This window comes from Abrus precatorius, unplaced genomic scaffold (assembly GCF_003935025.1).
Source record: "Abrus precatorius isolate BTA unplaced genomic scaffold, Abrus_2018 Scaffold3, whole genome shotgun sequence".
Lineage (NCBI taxonomy): Eukaryota > Viridiplantae > Streptophyta > Magnoliopsida > Fabales > Fabaceae > Abrus > Abrus precatorius.
This window is the reverse complement of record NW_020874373.1, coordinates 2,729,375-2,748,115: the sequence shown is the minus strand read 5'-3', so window position 1 is coordinate 2,748,115 and position 18,741 is coordinate 2,729,375. Positions and strand designations below refer to the sequence as shown.

Here is an 18,741-nt window from a genome sequence, read left to right as displayed (position 1 = left end):
ATAAAAAGTATTACCAAAATTGTAAGTGTGGATTAAGACCTCGACTTTATAAAAATTTTACTTTTATCATTGATTTCATAAAATGACATTATTTTAATTCTTTTTTATATAAAATCTTTAAAAAAAAAAGACTAAAATAAACAAACATCGACTAAAATAAGTGATTTTTTAATTATTAAAACTAGAATATGGTTTTTATAAAATTAAAGATTAAATTAATTTTTAAAAATTAAAATAAGTATTTATTTATATTTTATCCAGTAATTAAATTTTTGAGATATTTAATTTATTACCATAATTCATGTTCAAACTCTCCCATAACTTTCTATTGGAAAATTCATTCATTGCTATATGATTCTGTATGTGCAAAATGGGAGGCATTACTTTATTTTGAGTAAGATTCCTACCAAATTAAAAGACGAATGAAGTAAAAAAAGAAGGGGAAAATGAATGCTGCAAAAAGCCCTTTAGCTAAAAAAGCCACACTATCCAATTCTTAACCTGCTTGGTTTTGTGGGTTTTTTGACCCCAGCTTATCATATAATGAGTCTTTTAGTCTTGTGGACTTTGTGACTCTGACCCAAGTAGTTAAGGACTCACTTGATCAACAGCTTTAGAGAAAATCATAATTAATTATCATAGATATATGAATAATATTATACTTATGTACTAAATTTAAGTTTTATTTAGTAAATTTATAGAAAAATTTATATGAAAAAAATTAGTATAAGTTTTTTTTTAATTTTCCATAAGTTATAAATAACTTAGATTTCTCTATATTTTTAGAAGTTATCTAATTCAAATAATCTAAAATTTGAATAGATAAGTTATTTTTAACTTACAAGAGAAATTTTATTTATTTTTTATACTAATTTTTTTATAATTTTTTTAAAAGTTCACCAAAACTGAGCCTTGATTATGTTTTGTTTTGGTTTATTTTTAAAATCTTATTTTATCTATTCATTTTTTTTATTTCAACTTGATTTTACCGTAACAGAAAAAAATGTCATAAATGAAAAAAAATTAAGCAGTAAAAAATTATCCACAATTGCCAAGTAAAATTAAAATAAAATAACAAAAATTTAAAAGACAAATAAAAAATTGAAGCCAAATTACAAAGTTTACCTATTATATATAGCAAAATTAATCTTCTTTGAATTTTTACGCCCTTTGCACTGTTTAATCAGTATTTGGACATAGGTTCAAGTTGTATTTTGATTTTTTTGTCAATTTTTAACTAGTAATAGCTCAAGGGAAAGATCACAAAGCGGGCTTTGACATCACGTGAGCTAAACTTCTCTTCGAAAGACGAACATTACTATGTTACCCAACAAGTGTTGGACCAAACCCAAACACTAACAACACGAGTGAAAATTCATAACCCAACATAATCGTGGTCTCTAGTACCGATTGTTGGAGGGGAGAGCCCAAAAGGAGAGAGAGAGAGATTTCCTTCAATGGATTAAGTAAACATCCACAATTATATTTCAACTCAAAACCTTAACAATGATTATGAGTCTTTCCATTATATACCGTCCTCACCTAACCACTTCACCACTCACAAGTAATTGTTATTTGCTCTTTATGTCAAAACAAAATAGAATAAGGTCCACACTTAACAACATCCAAAATGACTACTTCACTTCTGATGAACCCATTTTGCATTGCTTCATGGGTAGATTCATACCTGTTATGTAATTCACTTTTTATTTCATGGTACATTGTTGTCGAATTCACTTATCCATCCTTGAGTTTTGCTTTAGTTCCTTTCATTTCTTATTAGGTGTAAAAGAACTCTTTTTGGCAACTCGAAACAGATTATGCAAGTCCTATACACGACCATAGAGCATATTATAATCACACATGCACACAGCGGCAAAGGAATAATGAGCTAAACATATGAATTTATATTCCTTTCTAGCTCATAGCCATACATCCACTTTGTTCAGAAATTCATATCTAAACCCCTCATACAAAATATGACAAAACAAAGAAACGGAAGTGATAGTAACCGGATACCAAATGATTATCCTATGCAACAGAAACTACAACCAACCACTGTTGCGCTCACTTTGGTTCTACAAAAAAAGGGTCTATCTCTTAAGGGGACTAGTTGCTGGAACTAGAAGGATTTTGGCTGGAACTTGAGCTAAGGTTCAGGTCAAGAATGGAGTTTGGAGCATTGGTTTTTGCATTGCCCTTGGAGAGCTTCTTTTTAAGTTCAGACAGAAGTGCTTGGTTCTCTTGATTAAGAAGTTGAGCTTTCTTCCTCAGCTTCTCATTCTCTTTCATTATGTGACAGTTCTGGTAGTACAACTCTGAGTTCAACCTTTCCATGACTGTGAAACAGCTCCCACAACTATTCACAGTGCCTTGTCACCTGAAAAAAAAAAAAAAAAGGGAATCAGAACAAATAGGAAATGGGATCTTCAGATAATACTATTAACTGGCCCCGGGACTATAATTCAGTAATCGAACCCAAACTAACTTATATATAAATAAATATATATAATTACAAATCTCCACCTCATCGTGAAAAACATAAAAGATATGAGTATGATTGAAAAAAGCAAAAGAAGAGAACTCGTGAACAAAAAAGAAGGAAATGCCATCATTAAAAAAATTTAAAACAAAGAACCTTATAATAATTGATTGAAATCTAAAAGGGAAAAAACAATTATTTACAAGCTTCCTAGCGAATGTGTTGCTTTATGATTTGCTTTGGTAGATATAATTATGACACCTAAACGAAGAAGCCAACGACAACAGGGAAAAGCATACGGGGTGGAGGCAGAACAATTGAGTCTTTTGGACCACCCTGTCAAATAAATAGGCCATATGGGTTGTCTGCACAACTAAAGAAGAAGATACAGAGGTGGAATAACAGTTGTCCAAATCTGCACTCACTTGAAAGCGCAAAAAAAATTTGGTTTCTTTCGGCTGTCCCAAGAGGGAAGAAAAGGATAAAGGACACACATAAAAGAGACAAGCTTCATACGAAGATCTTCTGAGTGTTTGTATGCCTATGTAACAAACAAAGTTATTGTTCTCACGCATATAACCACGTTATAGGTGCTCAAATATTTAATGTCAGCATAGCCAAAAGTTGTTAGAACTAATAATAATAAATGAGTAGAGGGGGGACCTTAAAACCCCTATTTTAGTATATTCTATATATTAAAAAAAACAAAATAGGCTGTTATCTTTGAGCTAGAGAAAGACAAAGAAACCATTCAAAGGGTGGGTCTTTTTGTATTAAAAAAGAATATAATAATTAAGTGTAAGGAAACCAAAGCCTAATGAATTCATATAGAAAAGATTTGAATGCCAAACATTTCTGAGAATATAAAACAACATGAATACTTAGGTGGAAGAAGCCAACCAGACACAGAATAAAGATATTTGGTCTCAGATATCTGGAAACAAGTTAAAGCAAATACTACATGCAATGGCCTCAAATGGGTATCAAAATACACCACCACCGGAACACCCTGTCTAATGTCTATATTTCTGTGTGAACACAAACTAAAACGTGTGAGAGAGAGAAGGGTGGGGTCCTATGTCTTTTTTTCTTGAACTTTTCAAAAAAGATCACCTTTTGAAGGAAGTTAGCAGAAAACTTTGGTGGACAAATCAGAAAACAAACTGGAGTTTGGAACAGGAAGGTGAGAGTAGCAGTAGGAGAAAAGGGTGAGTTAAGGAAAGGAATGTGTGGGACAAACTGAGCAATGTGTGTGTTAATTTATAGAGCAAAATCGAGAGAGAGGAAGAAAAAGAAGAAGAAGGGGCATATATGGGTGGGGGACGTGTCCCTCTTCTCTCTGACACAACAATCATGCATGTGTAAGCATGTAAGGCGGCTGGTAAGGAGCCTAAAAGATTTTCATGTTTCGGTTCCATGATGATGTTTTATGGCGTCATGTGAATGATGGTTTTGAATGGAGTTTTGTTTCAGCACTGTTTCCACATACTTTCCTTGTGCGCAGGGGCAAAAGGGCAAAAGGGCATAAGTGGGAATAAAATTTGGCATCATGGACATTAGAGGGACAATAATGGGTCTTTCTTCCATAGGGTTTGTAAAATGATGGTGGGCTAGGCCATCCCAAGATTTGCAATGATGGTTTGGATTGGGTCATCGGTATTCAGCACCCTTACTTAGCCCCCTCCCCCTATCATCAATTACTCTTTTGTTTTTATTTATGCTGCCCTTATTCTATTTTTACCCCTTCATGATTCTTTTGCAATTTTCATGTGTTGCGCACTGTTGGCAATAATCATTCTCATTGCCGCAATATTATTATTGTTATTATTTCTTTTGTTGAAAATCAGCGGTTTTTGTGCATTGATACTTGAGAGGAGAAGATAATGCCAATTTTTGTGGACTTGGCTCTTTGTTTCCCTTGTATTTGTCTTTTACATTTGAGTGATACGAAAATTTGATCTTGTCAATAATTGGTCATCTATAGATTCATTTATTCATGCTTGGGATTAGCAGTGCTTTATTTTAAAAAACGGAATGTGAAATCATTAAAAAAGGGTTCCACAAAAAGGGCGATAAAGAAAGGATGTGGAGGGTGTTATGCATTGTAATTACACTAAAGCAAGGTTCTTTTAGTACAAGTTCCTTGTGAGAATCTAGTCTTACTTCAAGTGGAATTTCCATTCACCGGTTACCCAAATGACCCATCTTTTCCTATCATTTATCCTGTGACTGTGAACCAGTGAGCGTTTTGAACCATTGATGGTATTTTGTTTTACGTTATTATAATGATAATAATTATAGAGAAAGGCAGTATCATAATTAAAGGACCCATTTTCTTCCCAAATTCAGGATATGAGTTTGAAATAATTCGGTGAGAGGAACAGGAATATAGATGTGAACTGGGGCCAGGCATAACGTGAAACATCATGGTTGACAGGTAGTTTTTTGGATGTCTCTTATTTCCTTCTTCGACTGAAACTGTTAACCGGCAAGGTCATTGGTTAGCCCTCGTGCTGCTCGTTCATTTCTCATTCTTGTTTTCAGCTTAGATTGCATCAGTTTATGTTCTTACAATCCATGGGCTGCCTTTGAAATCACTCTTTTGTCCTTTCTTCTCCACAATTTTATGATATTATTTTAATTAACTATTTCAAAATAAACAATTTCATTTATATTTTTAAAAAATAATTAGTTTTTAATAAAAAAAATGTATTGTTTTAATTACTTAAAATCAATTAAATAATAATAATAATTAAAAAAAATATATGCCCACCTTTCAGTTTATAATAATCTGAAAGAAATCAGTGTTTGTTTTCATGCGATGCTCGTGCAATGTATTATATAAATTATAATAGCTTAATTATAATTTATTTATATATAATATAACTTTTTATTAAGGTCCTCATATGATTTTGAAAAATATTTAATAATTCTTATAACTTATTATTTCTATTAAATTATAATATTTAACCTATAAAAAGTAAAAGGCGAATTTGAGCATTGTACATGAAATACTCAAAGATAATAAAAATTACAAATAAGTGAAAAATAATACTTAATAAAAAATTTCACAGATAGATAATAATATATTTTATATAATTCATATTAAATCATATATAAATTAAGTCATAAAAATATAAGTAAATAATAAAATTTTAAAAGTAGAAATGTAGGAAAATGGCATATACTAACTTAATTATTAAAATTCTTTAATACATGAAAAATGAAAAAATTATTGAGAACATGAAAAGCCAAAACCATACATATAAAAATAAATAATTATTTATTTATTAATAATTTTAAACAAAATTAAAAATTTCATCCCAACTTCTAAGATTGAAAATTTTACTTCAAATTTTTTCAACAATAACAAAAAATTCATTTAAAACATAATTAAGTTATTGTCTATTTTTTATTTTATTTTAATTAAATATATGAATATACCTTTATATAATTAGCCAAAAAACCGCATCATAATTTCTAAATAAGAATTTTTTAAAAACTCTATTAAACGATGATATTTTAGAATTTTTATCAATACGTTTCTTAATTTCTTTTATATTGAGATTTAATTTTGAAGTAAATATTAATTAAAAAATTAATTATTTTATTTTATTTTATTTTTATCTCTTTAGTTTTTTAAATTTTAATGGTGATAAAATATCATTAATAATTAATTTTTAATTTTTAAAATTTTAAAATAATGACATGTTATATCTTTAAATTTTATTTTAATTTAATAATATTTGTACAGTAAAAAATCATTAGTTACAATCAGTTAAAGACATAATTTGACAGTAATCCACAAATTCAATCTAAAATTCCATTTATATTATCTAAACTTTCTTCTCCTAACTAAAGTTTTACTTCCCTTAAAAGTAGGCAGATTTGAAAATGAGAGAAAGTACACTTAAATTAAAACCATTTTATCAACAAGTAATTTTGTATTGTTTTTCTCAATAAATCCTCATCATCATAAATTTGAATATTTTATATTCTGCTTCAAATCTGACTTAAACAATGATATCCTTTTTTTTTTTCTCATAAACAATGATATCCTTTAATAGTGGTTCATTTGAATGAATTGTATATAAGCAGTTTCAATTATTTTTATTATGTTAATTTTTTATTTTGTGAAAATATAATTTAAAATGTTATTTTTTATTATTTTAATATAAATTTAATTAGTTAAGAAGTATTAATATAATAAATTATGAAAATATTTATATTTTAATCTATTTATCTATTTATTATTATAAAGGTATACCAATAAAGTATTTTTCTTTCTCTTTTTCTATCCTTACAAATCAATTAAGATGATGATTGTTTTTTCTTCCCTTCCCCTGCTATTACCCTATATATATATATATATATATATATATATATATATATATATAATAATTTACATTTTTCTTTCTTCTCCTTCCCTTTTTGCATTTTTTTTTCTTTCCCTTGAAACCAAATATTTGCTCTTGAAATGTTATACAATCAACTTTTTAAAATAATTAATTATTTTTTAAAATAATCAACCTTTTCATAGTGTTATCCTTTAATAAATTAAATTAAAATATTTAATAATTATTATTAATATAAAAAAAGAAACTTTTAAAATTAAATAAATTTAAACATATACAATCATTAAAAGCAAGTAACACGTGCATAACACGGACATCCGACTAGTTCTTCTAACAATATAACACACTTTCAAATTTAAGAATTTTTTCCGAAATCATGACTCCATTGCAAGATATAAATATTAAGTCAATCACATTATCAATTAATCGAAGCAATTAATTAATTAAAATATTAACAATTAATTATTCATATAATAATCAATTTTGTTGTTTTGTGAAACCAAAAGTAAAAGCAATAATTTTACGAGCACTTCCTCGTGCTCTGAACAATTTAGTTCGGCGAATTGGATGGAACTACAACTTAGCCTAAAAGAAAAGTTGAGTGTATTGATATTTGATTATTTGATTAAATTTGTATCATCCATATATTTGTTACGTGCTCTACTCGACCAAACTTGTAGCCTCATGAGTTCCTATCCCATCAAATGTTGAAGCGTGTTCAAATTGAGATAACAATGGCACAGTCAGAGAAAATTACTAGCGTGAACATATGAGTGAGTGAATCAAAGAAAAGTTGTTGTAAAATGATGGGAAAGCCCCAATAATAATAATAATGCTTATCTATGCAATCTATTCGAGTAACTCTTAAAAAGTGGTTTTGCTTTTCTCCTACCATGTTTGAATCAACCCACTTTCAATAATTTAAGGAAAACTTGTGCTCTCATGATTTGATTGAGGGGTGTGAGAGTTAGGAATCGTTTTCATTTTCCTTCATAAATGTGTGTTACTCCCACTCATCAATTACAATTATGCATTTCTATCACTTCATCAAGGGTCGCCGAGCGTGAGGAATTTTGTTTAATCTTTCACGCCACACCCTTCACATCAATGCCTTCCTCACAGCTAAAATATGCAAAGGTTTTCTTTATGTAATAACTAAACTTTCACTTCATGTTAATTTCATATTTTTACTCTAAATAAGTCATTGAAATTGTATGAGTTGAGTATTTTATTTTCTAAAATTTGTAAAAATTAGAGACAAACATACACGCTAATACAAAAACTCTGTTTATTGTTATCGAACTAAATTGTGCCTTTTTAATTTAAGTCCCTGGATATGCTCCACCTACATGTATGCTAATATTAAGATTATAAACTTAGTTAAAAGTTTATTATTAATAATTTAACAAAATTTATAGTTTGTAGTTAAAATTTATAACATTTAACTAGATGATTTTGATAAAAACTAGTTGTGTAGCTGGTTAAAATGCATTAAACAAAATTTAAAAAATTAAGATTATTTTCTGTGAATATAAATTATTTAAAATGTTAAGAGTAAAAATAAATATTAGTAACTAATCTTTAATAAGTTAAATATCATTTAGAGTACTTTTTTAGAAACTATAAAAAATCTTTACTTTTTATTTATTATATAAATTTACTAATTGATAAAAAAAAACCCATTAATAAGTTATATAGCTTTTTTCTTATGAAAAACAGTAAAAGAATAACTTTAATTTTAAATTAAAGAATTACTTTGTTTTTTAGAAGCTTCCTCACTCATAGGTATTTGATTTGATTTTAGTACTTGATTAACCTTCCTTGATCTCATCTTTAAAAGATATTTTTTTAAACCTGGTCATTAACTAACTTTAGTGCAATCATTAAGTGTTCACTTAAGCTAATCCGCACATTTATCTTATCAATTAATTAACGTTAAAACTTAATATTGACTAACATTAGCACATTTTTTTCCTATAAATGCAATCCAACTTCTTTATACACATTATTGCCGATTGGTTCTATTCTTCTTCTATTACGGCATTATTCCTATAAATTCTGGAAAATTGCGACATCAACGAGACAGATTAATTGCTAAAAGCAGTGTCTTGCATACACGTCTTACACTTGCCATTTGTAATCTTGATTCACCTTTAGCTAACATATTGATTTTGGTTGAAAAATATGTATTATTCTAGCTATGCTGGATGTTTACTTTCTTTCGTCTAAGTGTATGGTTATCCGTGAACTTGACTGATCAAATCTTTTTATTTTATATAATTTTGTATTAAATTATAAGTTTTATTAACTTTAATCTTATAAAAAAATACACAATTATTATATTAAATTATAAAAATATAATAAAAAATTTTTTAATAAAATTTTACTATTATTAGTTGTTTATTCTCATTAGACGTTTAAGTTAACAAAACTCTTAAATTATTTGTATCAACTAGGGAAACTCTTAATCAAATTTCTTTTAGCTTCAAATGCTTTTATTTAGGAATAAATATAGAACGCAATACGATGTTTCCTTGAGGACGAGTAAATTGGCGGATTGATTCCTTCTTTGATTGACCTTATTACTTGAATATATGGTTGTTGGTTAATGGTCGGAGTCTTGGAGATCTCTTGGATGAATGATGAATAAACGGTCAATCTTTTATTGGTATTTTTCATTAAAAGGTGGAATGTGTGCAATTTTTCTTTTTTCTGCTTTACCCAGGAAAAAGAATTAAAACCGAATGATGACATAAACAATCACCTTTATTATGAGCTAGCAATGCCTAATTACTGCAAGTGATTATGAATTTTTTTGGAACCCATATATAACGTTATTTCTTCAAGATGATCAACAATAACAAACGAAAATAACTACTTCAACTATCCTCTTGCGTTTGCATGCAGGGTATATATATATATAGGAGCATTACAGTTTACAAGAAGGATTAGAGGAGAGGCTTGTAAACCAAACAGAGTCACTAGCAACCGCTTCATCATCATCATTCCTATGCCATGTCCACCGTGCATGCGATGCATTAACCACCTCTAATAAACCGTGTCCAAAGCTAGCCTCCCTGAATATTGATATCTCTGGCTTGGGGTCTATGTACCTGTCGCCACAAACACCAAAGAATTAATTAGAAGTTAAAAATCGTGATTTATTATTCAAAGCTTTTATACAGCTTAATTTTTGTTTCAAAATTAAGATTGTTCAAACAAAAGAAAAAGCTAATTACTTGGTAGCGAGGCCTTCACGGTTACCCCCATCCCCGATTGTGATATGCACCGAACCACATTTGTCACCTTTGTCTTTATAAACCCGAGTCTGAGCAAACAAGCAAATAGGTAAGGTACGTAACACATGTTTAACAATGATTTTGCTGTATTAAATAGTGATTGAATAAAAAAAAGTACATACACTTATTATATTAACACAAAAATATTTTTAATATTTTTTAATAATTAAGAAAAAATGTAAGATAAAAAATAAAAAGGATTTAGAATTGTTGTGACAACAAATACTAATTATTGATACTCACGAAGCGCTCATAGGCATGAACATGTCCTGCAAGAACAACATCAACACGCGCTTGATAGAGCAAATCTTCCATGTAAGCCTTCATGGAAACAGATTCAGGTTCACCCTGATGAGCAGTGTTGGAGTTGTACCAAGGGGCGTGAACGAGCACCACCACCCAAGGAGTTTTTCCCCTGTTAACCTTTTTCAAGTCCCCTTGAAGCCATTTGTATTGAGAAGAATCAGGAGCAAAGTCAGTGTAGGATCCCAACATGATAACATGAACGCCAGCAACATCAAAAGAATAGTAGAGGTTAGAGTCTGAGCCACTCTCTTCGAATGGCATTCGCCACCTGGCATTGTAAGCTGTGAATGGCTCAGAGTGGATCACCGGAATCTTCTCAATTTCATGGTTGCCTTGGGTCAACATCCAAGGACGTTCACTAGCTAATGGCTCCACAAGACGACCAAAGTAGTCCCATAGAGGTTGTATTAAGTCAGCGTAGGATATGTCCCCTGGTAGTAGCAACATGTCGTAGTTTGACTTACCTATATGCTCCAAGGTCGACCTAGTCCAATCTGTTTGTCCAAGGTCTCCTGCATATGTATAACACATTAATTAAAACATGTCATTTTAAAAATAGACAATTTTTTATCAAACCACTTAAGAATGATGAAGCTATTTTGATTAGTCCCTCTATTTAATATGATTACAAAAGGATGGGATTATTTAATAATATAAATGGATAGTTTAACTTGTGTCTCTTTCTATGAATTTTTATAGAATATTACGAGTTGTTGTAGTGTAGGAGAAAAGAACAAATTTTCACAGAAATTACATTAATATATGGTATTGGTTGATTAGAACATGAGAGAGGACATACCAACTATGGCAAACTTGATAGGAAATTGACAGGGTGGAGTCTTGAATTGGTAGGTTTGGGAAGAGGGTGAGCATCCCAAGCGGTAGTGATAGACAGTGTTGGGGTTGAGGGGACCGATTACAACGTCGTGAATTTCACCAGACTCGTAGGTAACAAATTTGTAGGAAGAGGTATTCCCAGTGGCAGAGAAAGCGTTAGCCGAAGGTGATGGACCGTACTCAACCTTTGCAGGGGTTGGGCTATCTGTGATCCACGATATCCTCATCTTGTTTTGGCCCACTTGGGAAATATGTACCTGAAAGTTTCAACCAATGTCCACATTAGAAATAATATGAATCTTTTCCTATACCCAGCAAGACGATGGATCAAATGTATTTCAAGTCTCGTGATCTTATATATGTATGATATTAGAAGTGCTAACACACTCTTTAATACAATAAAATTGCGTCCACAAATTCTATTTTGTGTCCAATAATTATGCCCTCATATAAGATATATAAAGCTCTTTATCATAAAATAAAAGCCACCACTTTTTTATCAGATATGTTAACTAGGAAAAATTAATTTACCATATCAATTTAAAATTTATAAGAAATATAATTTTTTTTGGCTAAAAGTGAACATTAACAAGATATGGTGTTCAATTGTTAAAGAATTCAGTAAAATCAATTTCCTTTTCTTGCATCATAATTACCTTTTCTGTTACATCTTTTGTTAAATAAATAACTAATTACATAAAATATAATAATAATGTTTTTTTCTCAAATACCATTGTTTAAAAAATCAAAATATAATTATTTATTAATTAGGTGAGGTATCAATAAATAAGAATATTGTTGAAAAAATAATTAATGATATATTAATTTTTTTAAGAGAAAAACTTCAAGATAAACTAATGCTTTAAAGTACTTTCATTGTTTGTTTCCTTTCACGTTTAAAGTTTTACAAAGGAATTAAAAAAATTTGATATTTTAAATTTTATAAAAGTAAGTATTACTTAATTTGTTATTATACCTTATTTATCATAAAAATAATATTTTATTTATTATTTATTACCTTATACACATTAATTATTTTAGGAGTAAAATTATTAAAAAATATTTTGTATTAATTATAAAACGATAATAATAAATGACAGAAAATCAATAAATTATTAAAAAAAAGAGAAACTAACAAATAATATGAGATACAATAAATAATTAACAAAACATCCATGATATAGAGTGAAAAATAACATAAAAAATAATATTAGTTTTTGTTTTATCACAGTACTTGATTCCTTATAATTGTTTTTCATTTAAATTTTTTTAAGTTTTAAACTAAAAAAAACACCTTACATACCATATATTTTTTTATAATTATTTTATGAGAAATAAATAATTAATACATCATGGTCAATATAAATAGTTACGTATTATAAATGTATATTTTATTTTAACAATACCAAGTAATGAATAAGTGATTTATTAATATAAATTTAAAAATAAATTAAAATATATAAAAAAATTAAGAATTAATGCAGATAAAAAAATCATTTTTATAATGAAAATAAAAATTTATTAAATATTATGTCTTATAAAAAAAATTGAAGAAAACATTTTATAAAAGACTGAATACACATTTAAGAAAGACCAGAAAACTTTTTCAAAAAACAACTGAATTTAGTTATGAAGTATTATTCATTAAAAAAGTGCTAACAATATGCAAATTAATACAAATTGAAATTTATGAAAAAATGTGTAAATTTTAGTAATTTTGATGAAGCTTAGTCAATTAAAGGAGAATACATTTAAAAAAGTGTACAGTATGAAGAGTGTATTCTCAAAAGTTTGTTTTATTCTTCATCTTGAGAAACCAAATAAAGAGTGCTGCCAAGACATTTGGGCAGCGAGGCAGAGTCACAAGCAAACCCACTCTCCCCACGACCGCACACAGTATTATTGGCTTCCTACCCCCTCAAGCCAACACGTCTCCCTCATTTTGGTAATCAAACATTGCCGTCTTCTTCACCTAATAATTAACCAACACGTATGTACACACACAGAGAACCAAGAAATATTGATGTAGACGATGAAAATATTCATTGAACCTGTGTCCCATCCAATAGGCTGGGTGGGACAAATGTGAATTTATTCAGGTCATGCTCCAATTTTCACAATACAAAGTCATCAAGCGAATTAAAAATGTGATTAAGGTATCGTAGTAGTATTAGTGAATAGAAAATTCAAACCTCAAACCCAGCAGGTTTTGTCATTACGCTAACGAGCAAATGCATAATAAATTATTCGTAACGAAAATAAAACCTTAAAATTGTGAAGTTGACGAAGTACCTGTTGTGGCGTGTCGGGGTCTTGATCGGCATGAGGAATAGAGAGTGTTTGACGAGGTGGTGGTCGAATGTAACTACAAACGGCATCGATTTCGAAGATTCCGATGATGAGCAAGAGCAAGAACCCCGACACACGCGTTTGCACAACCATCGTTCTCGATTTGGGTGCTAATGTGCATTCAAAGCTATGAAATTACTGAACCGGATTTCCTGCTTGTACAACTACAACGGATAATGTTGAAGTTGAAGGAGGAAGAAGAAGAAGTGTGAGGTGTCAGATCAGAATCAGAGTGACATTATATTTATAAGTGATTGAATATGGTCCACCTCCCCCGGCCATTAACTCCTTTGTGAACCGGGTTTTATATAAACAATGACAAGTTCATACCAAAATTTGGATTTTAAATGAATTATGGATTGGATAGAGTAGGTTTTCACGAAAAAATAAAAAATTATTTTTATTGAAATTAAATGATAAATTATTTATAAAATATAATACAATATTAATAATTTAATATTTATTGAAAATAAAAATTTTAAATAATACAAAATAAAAAATATAAACTTTAATAATATCTTATAATTTTAAAACTATAAAGTTCAATGTTTATTTTATATTTAAAACAATACAAAATATTTAAAAGCTAAGAAATTACTTATCAATCTTTAATACTTCAATTCAGATAAAACAATGAAAAATTAAAATAAAGTAAAGTTTAATTATATTTTAACATTACAAATTTACGATTCAACTCATATTTTATTAAGTTCAAATATTTTTATTTAAATTAATCCATTTATCCACCCGTTAATTTTCATATTTGAATTGAGCTGGATTAGTCAAGTTAATTAGATTAACAAAATTGGTGAAGAAACTTAAATGTGTAATAAATATTAAATATTTTAATAATTAATTAATTATTAAAAAGGGAGTACACGGGAACCGTTTTCGTTGCGTTCATACTTCACAGTTTGTACAGTGAACCAATAAATGTAAGGTGTCTTGGACGTGGAAGTGGATGTGGACGTGTCTGTAAACTCCGCCAATGCATCCAAGGTTACCCATTTGGCTAAACTTTTGTATAATTTTTAATATATATATTTATAATAAATTAAAACTAATTTGTTATTTTAAAATAAAACCAAAAAACTTCTAAAAAATTAAAAATATATAAAATTTATTTTTAACTTATAAAATAAAAATTATTATATTTTTATACTAATTATTAAAAATATATTAAGACCACGGTCTTGAACCGTAGATTATTTAGATCATTGTTAATATTATATTTTATATATTATTGTCGGTCTTCTTCTCTTAAAAAAAGAGAAAATAAATATAATATATTTTTTTATAGCAAAGTAAATATAATGCTTTGCCTAATGTGGAAAATTGAATTTCGTGTAGAGTTTAAATTTGACACTATGACTGAAGTCTTTTCTCATTCAATTGAACAAACTTTATAATTTAAAAAATCATTTTATTAATATTTTTTCTTAGAATCAACTTTGAATTGAGAAAATATTTATTTTACTCATTAGTATAAGTTTAAAAATATTTTAATAAATTATATAAAAAACTTGATCATACAAGTTATAAAGATTTTTTAAAAGTAATGAAATATTGTCATGAACTCTTTTAAATGCACCATAAAACTAATGTTGTTTTATAGGTAAGAAACTAAAGTAAAAAATTTATAAAGAAAAATAAAAAATTAATATTTATAATTTAAAGAAATAAAATAGATATTTATTTATTTTAAATTTATAAAAATAATTATATTTTTAGAAAAAATTATTTATTATACATTTAAGGTATAAATACTTGATTTTCTAATAACATGTTATCATTTTTAGATTCTTGAAATTAATGAATTGTTGTTAATATTTTTCTTTTAAAGAAAGAACATTGTTAAAAATATCCATAAAATGTAATTTAGTAATAACAAATATAAATTTTAATTAAGTAGATGAAAATAATTTAAATAAATTTACACTGTTGTGTAATCGTTAATTATTATATTAATAAGAGTTTTAAAATTTTACAATAATTAATATAAAAATTAGATTGATATTATAAAAAAATTTACACTAATAAGGCACATAAATTAAATTAATAATAAATTGATTTTCATAGTTCCCTATTAAATAATTAAACCATGATTAAAATCAGAGAGCAAATTGACAAACAAGCTTTCTCATTTGATTATAATTAATAATTCGCACGAAAACTTACAAGAAAGCATTCTGAGAGAAAGAAGTTTAGTGACAGCGATGTGGATTGGCAGAGCTGCTTCCACTGACTTACGTTTCTAATGTGACGATAAATATAAAGTTTACAATTGGAATTATGGGGACATGCAAATTGCAAAAGCCCAGTGAATGAACGAGTAGATATCGCATAATTGTACTGAATATCAACTCAATCTTAAATATGTGTGGTTTTAAGTGTTTAAAATTTTAAAAACATACAAATTATTTATACTTCAAATTCTAACCTAAAAAATTACTTATTTAATATTGTTGAAAGGACTTGCTCCGTTGTCTGATATCATAGTTTTTTTAATACTCAAATAAACACCAAATCACTTTTCAAATACTAAATTGATAATTTTTCTTTTTTAAATTAATTTATAATAACTTATTTATTAAATATAATTTTAAAAATATTTATTATTATAATTTAATAAAAATGAAATGTTAATGTGAAAAGTACTTTATAATATTATCTAATCATGAATTATTAAATTTCGTAATAATTTCTTTAAAAAGTAATCTATGAAGTATTTTAATCGGTTGATGGAGTAATTTTTTTCACATGATAAAGCATCAAAATTAAACTCTTAAGATTAATATCAATATATTTTAAATATTTAATAATATAAATAAAATAGTATTTACTTTATAAACTCGTATACCAAACAGGTATGAAATATAATTATTTATAAAGAATAATAATTCTTTAAATGAAAAGTCAATTTTGCTATATATAAAAGTCAATTTTAAACAATACAACAAACTTTTTTAGAAAAATACTTCATATTCAATATTTTTTTAATCTAGTTTCAAAAATGCAGTTTATATTTAAGATATAGACATTTAATTAATTTATAATTTTTCATATTTTTAATTTAAATAATATAAAAATCATTGCAGAAAAAAATTATTGAAATTAAACTCATTTTCTTATATTTTGAGGTTTTGGAAAGCTTTAATAAATAGTTACTAAACTATCTTTGTTTGTTTATATTTAATTAATTTTCTAGATATGTAAATTCAGTTCCTTTTTCAGGAAAAGTATAATATTTTTTAGATCTAGTTTCATAAATAGTTTTTATATTTTATATTTATTTGATTATTTTACAATATTTAGTATAAAATAATATATAACAAGAATAATATAAAATATTTAAGTGTTTTATTTTCTAATATTTTATTTTTATACAAATTTAAAAATTAACGAGTTGTTAAAGCATTAATAATATTTTCAATTTTTATTATATTGTTTATTTATTTATAGTATTATATACATGTGTATTACTTTCACGTTTTTTATAATTACTTTACAAATTCAGATATTATTTTAAAAATATAATTTTAACATGAAGAATTTCATTTAAACTTATTGTTTCTCAATACATGGTTTATGCATTAAAATATATATATATATATAAGTAATTTGAGTGTAGAAAAAATAAACAAATTAAAGTGAGTTTTTCATGGTTTTCCACCACCCTAACACGAAAGAGATTAAATATATTTATTTTTTTCTACCAGCCATTGTTAAATTCGCTGAGATTTCTAGAGAAAACGACGGAGAGGCAAATAATCCGATATGAATGTGTGGCATTGTCATACTTATGCATGAAATTGTCGTTAACTTGATTTTGCTTCTTAATTAGTAGTTTGTCTATATCATGGCTTCATTTGTGATTGAATTTCGTAGACAAATATTCTTATAATTCAGAAAAAGTAAATCAACAGAAATTTGATAATCTAAAAAAGATTAATGTATTTTTTCATCTTCTTTTTTCGTTTTATAGAAAAAACTAAGTTTGCTTATTGTTTACGGTGAAAAATGACAGTTTTGTAAACAAATAATTCAAGAACAATCTGGGAACTGAATTAGGTCCTCTTGTGTGTTGTTAACGTGATGCTCAAATTAACGGTGTAAAAAGAGTATTAAGCAATAATAGGGGATAGTAAACGTGCAGAATTGAATCAAACGTAAAGGATCTTTACAGAAAAGTGCGAAATAGGAAACAAATTGCAGAAATAGAATTAAAATGCAGAAAGATAAATGTGCAAGAATGTAAATGTGCGTGAATATAAACGTACAACTCCTCACAACAGCGGATAGCGGCCACCGTGAGTCTCCTTGTAGCTAGTGTATGTCGCGGTGCAGAGTTTCAGCGTGCAGAGAGTTTTAGGTGTGGTGTTTGGGTGCAAAAAGTCGTCCCTCGTAAAATGACACTTTAGGGGTATTTATAGGCAAGAAGATCACCACGGTTTTCCTCCTTTTGTGGGCACTTCTTAATTACTGCCTTCAACTGTTATGTCCATTATCCACGATTGCTTGTGATCGTGCTGTCGATAACCGTTATCACCCACGATCTTTTCTCTTGCATAGTTGAACCTTTGTCCAATGTTGGTAATTGCTTTTAAACTTAACCTTTCAAGTCAATTTTAGGAGTCAGGAACTTGGAAACTCCTCGAAAAAGCTATCAGTTTTGTGGACTTAGAATATTTTCTTGTCAATTCTATTTTTCGAGCAGTTTTAAAGGAAAATCAATGAAGTGACAAAAATCTCTAAAATAGTTCGAAATGTGTCCTTTTTGTTATAAAACAAAAAAGTCTTGGCCAACTTTCCAATACTTCTTAAGTTTAGACTTATATTTTTAAGTTCCTTCCTGACCCTTAAAATTTTATCGAAATGTAGCTTCCTTCAACATGGTTTTTTAACTTAAAAATTTTTCCTTATCTCAAACACTTATATTCATTTTTAAAAAATTGATTCAGCTTAACTTGTATTTTTGAGTTTGAATTTCAATTAATATAACTATGTTAAATATACTAAAAAATGAAATAAAGAATAAAATAAATAAATAAATAAAATCATTATCTGATGATAAAAAAAAATCTCCATTTAATAATTTAGATAAATAAATAAT

The 18,741-nt window shown here is 27.5% G+C and overlaps 1 protein-coding gene across 1 annotated transcript; it reads right to left on the bottom strand.

The window, feature by feature from the left end:
- Positions 1–9,766: 9,766 nt before the first annotated feature.
- On the bottom strand, positions 9,767–13,716 carry LOC113863285 (probable purple acid phosphatase 20). The gene is made up of 5 exons (XM_027496813.1): positions 13,572–13,716; positions 11,242–11,536; positions 10,380–10,954; positions 10,077–10,165; positions 9,767–9,950 (listed from the first exon to the last, which is right to left on the bottom strand). Exons 2-5 carry the CDS (start codon positions 11,504–11,506, stop codon positions 9,767–9,769), a joined length of 1,113 nt encoding a protein of 370 aa, XP_027352614.1. The 5' UTR covers positions 11,507–11,536; positions 13,572–13,716.
- Positions 13,717–18,741: the final 5,025 nt, after the last annotated feature.

Excerpts from the sequence above, each read along its gene's own strand:
- LOC113863285 (XM_027496813.1), bottom strand. The coding sequence starts at position 11,506 with ATGAGGATATCGTGGATCACAGATAGCCCAACCCCTGCAAAGGTTGAG. Across the intron at positions 10,955-11,241 it reads TATCAAGTTTGCCATAGTTG|GAGACCTTGGACAAACAGAT; the intron begins GTATGTCCTCTC and ends ATACATATGCAG. Across the intron at positions 10,166-10,379 it reads TTCATGCCTATGAGCGCTTC|ACTCGGGTTTATAAAGACAA; the intron begins GTGAGTATCAAT and ends TTGTTTGCTCAG.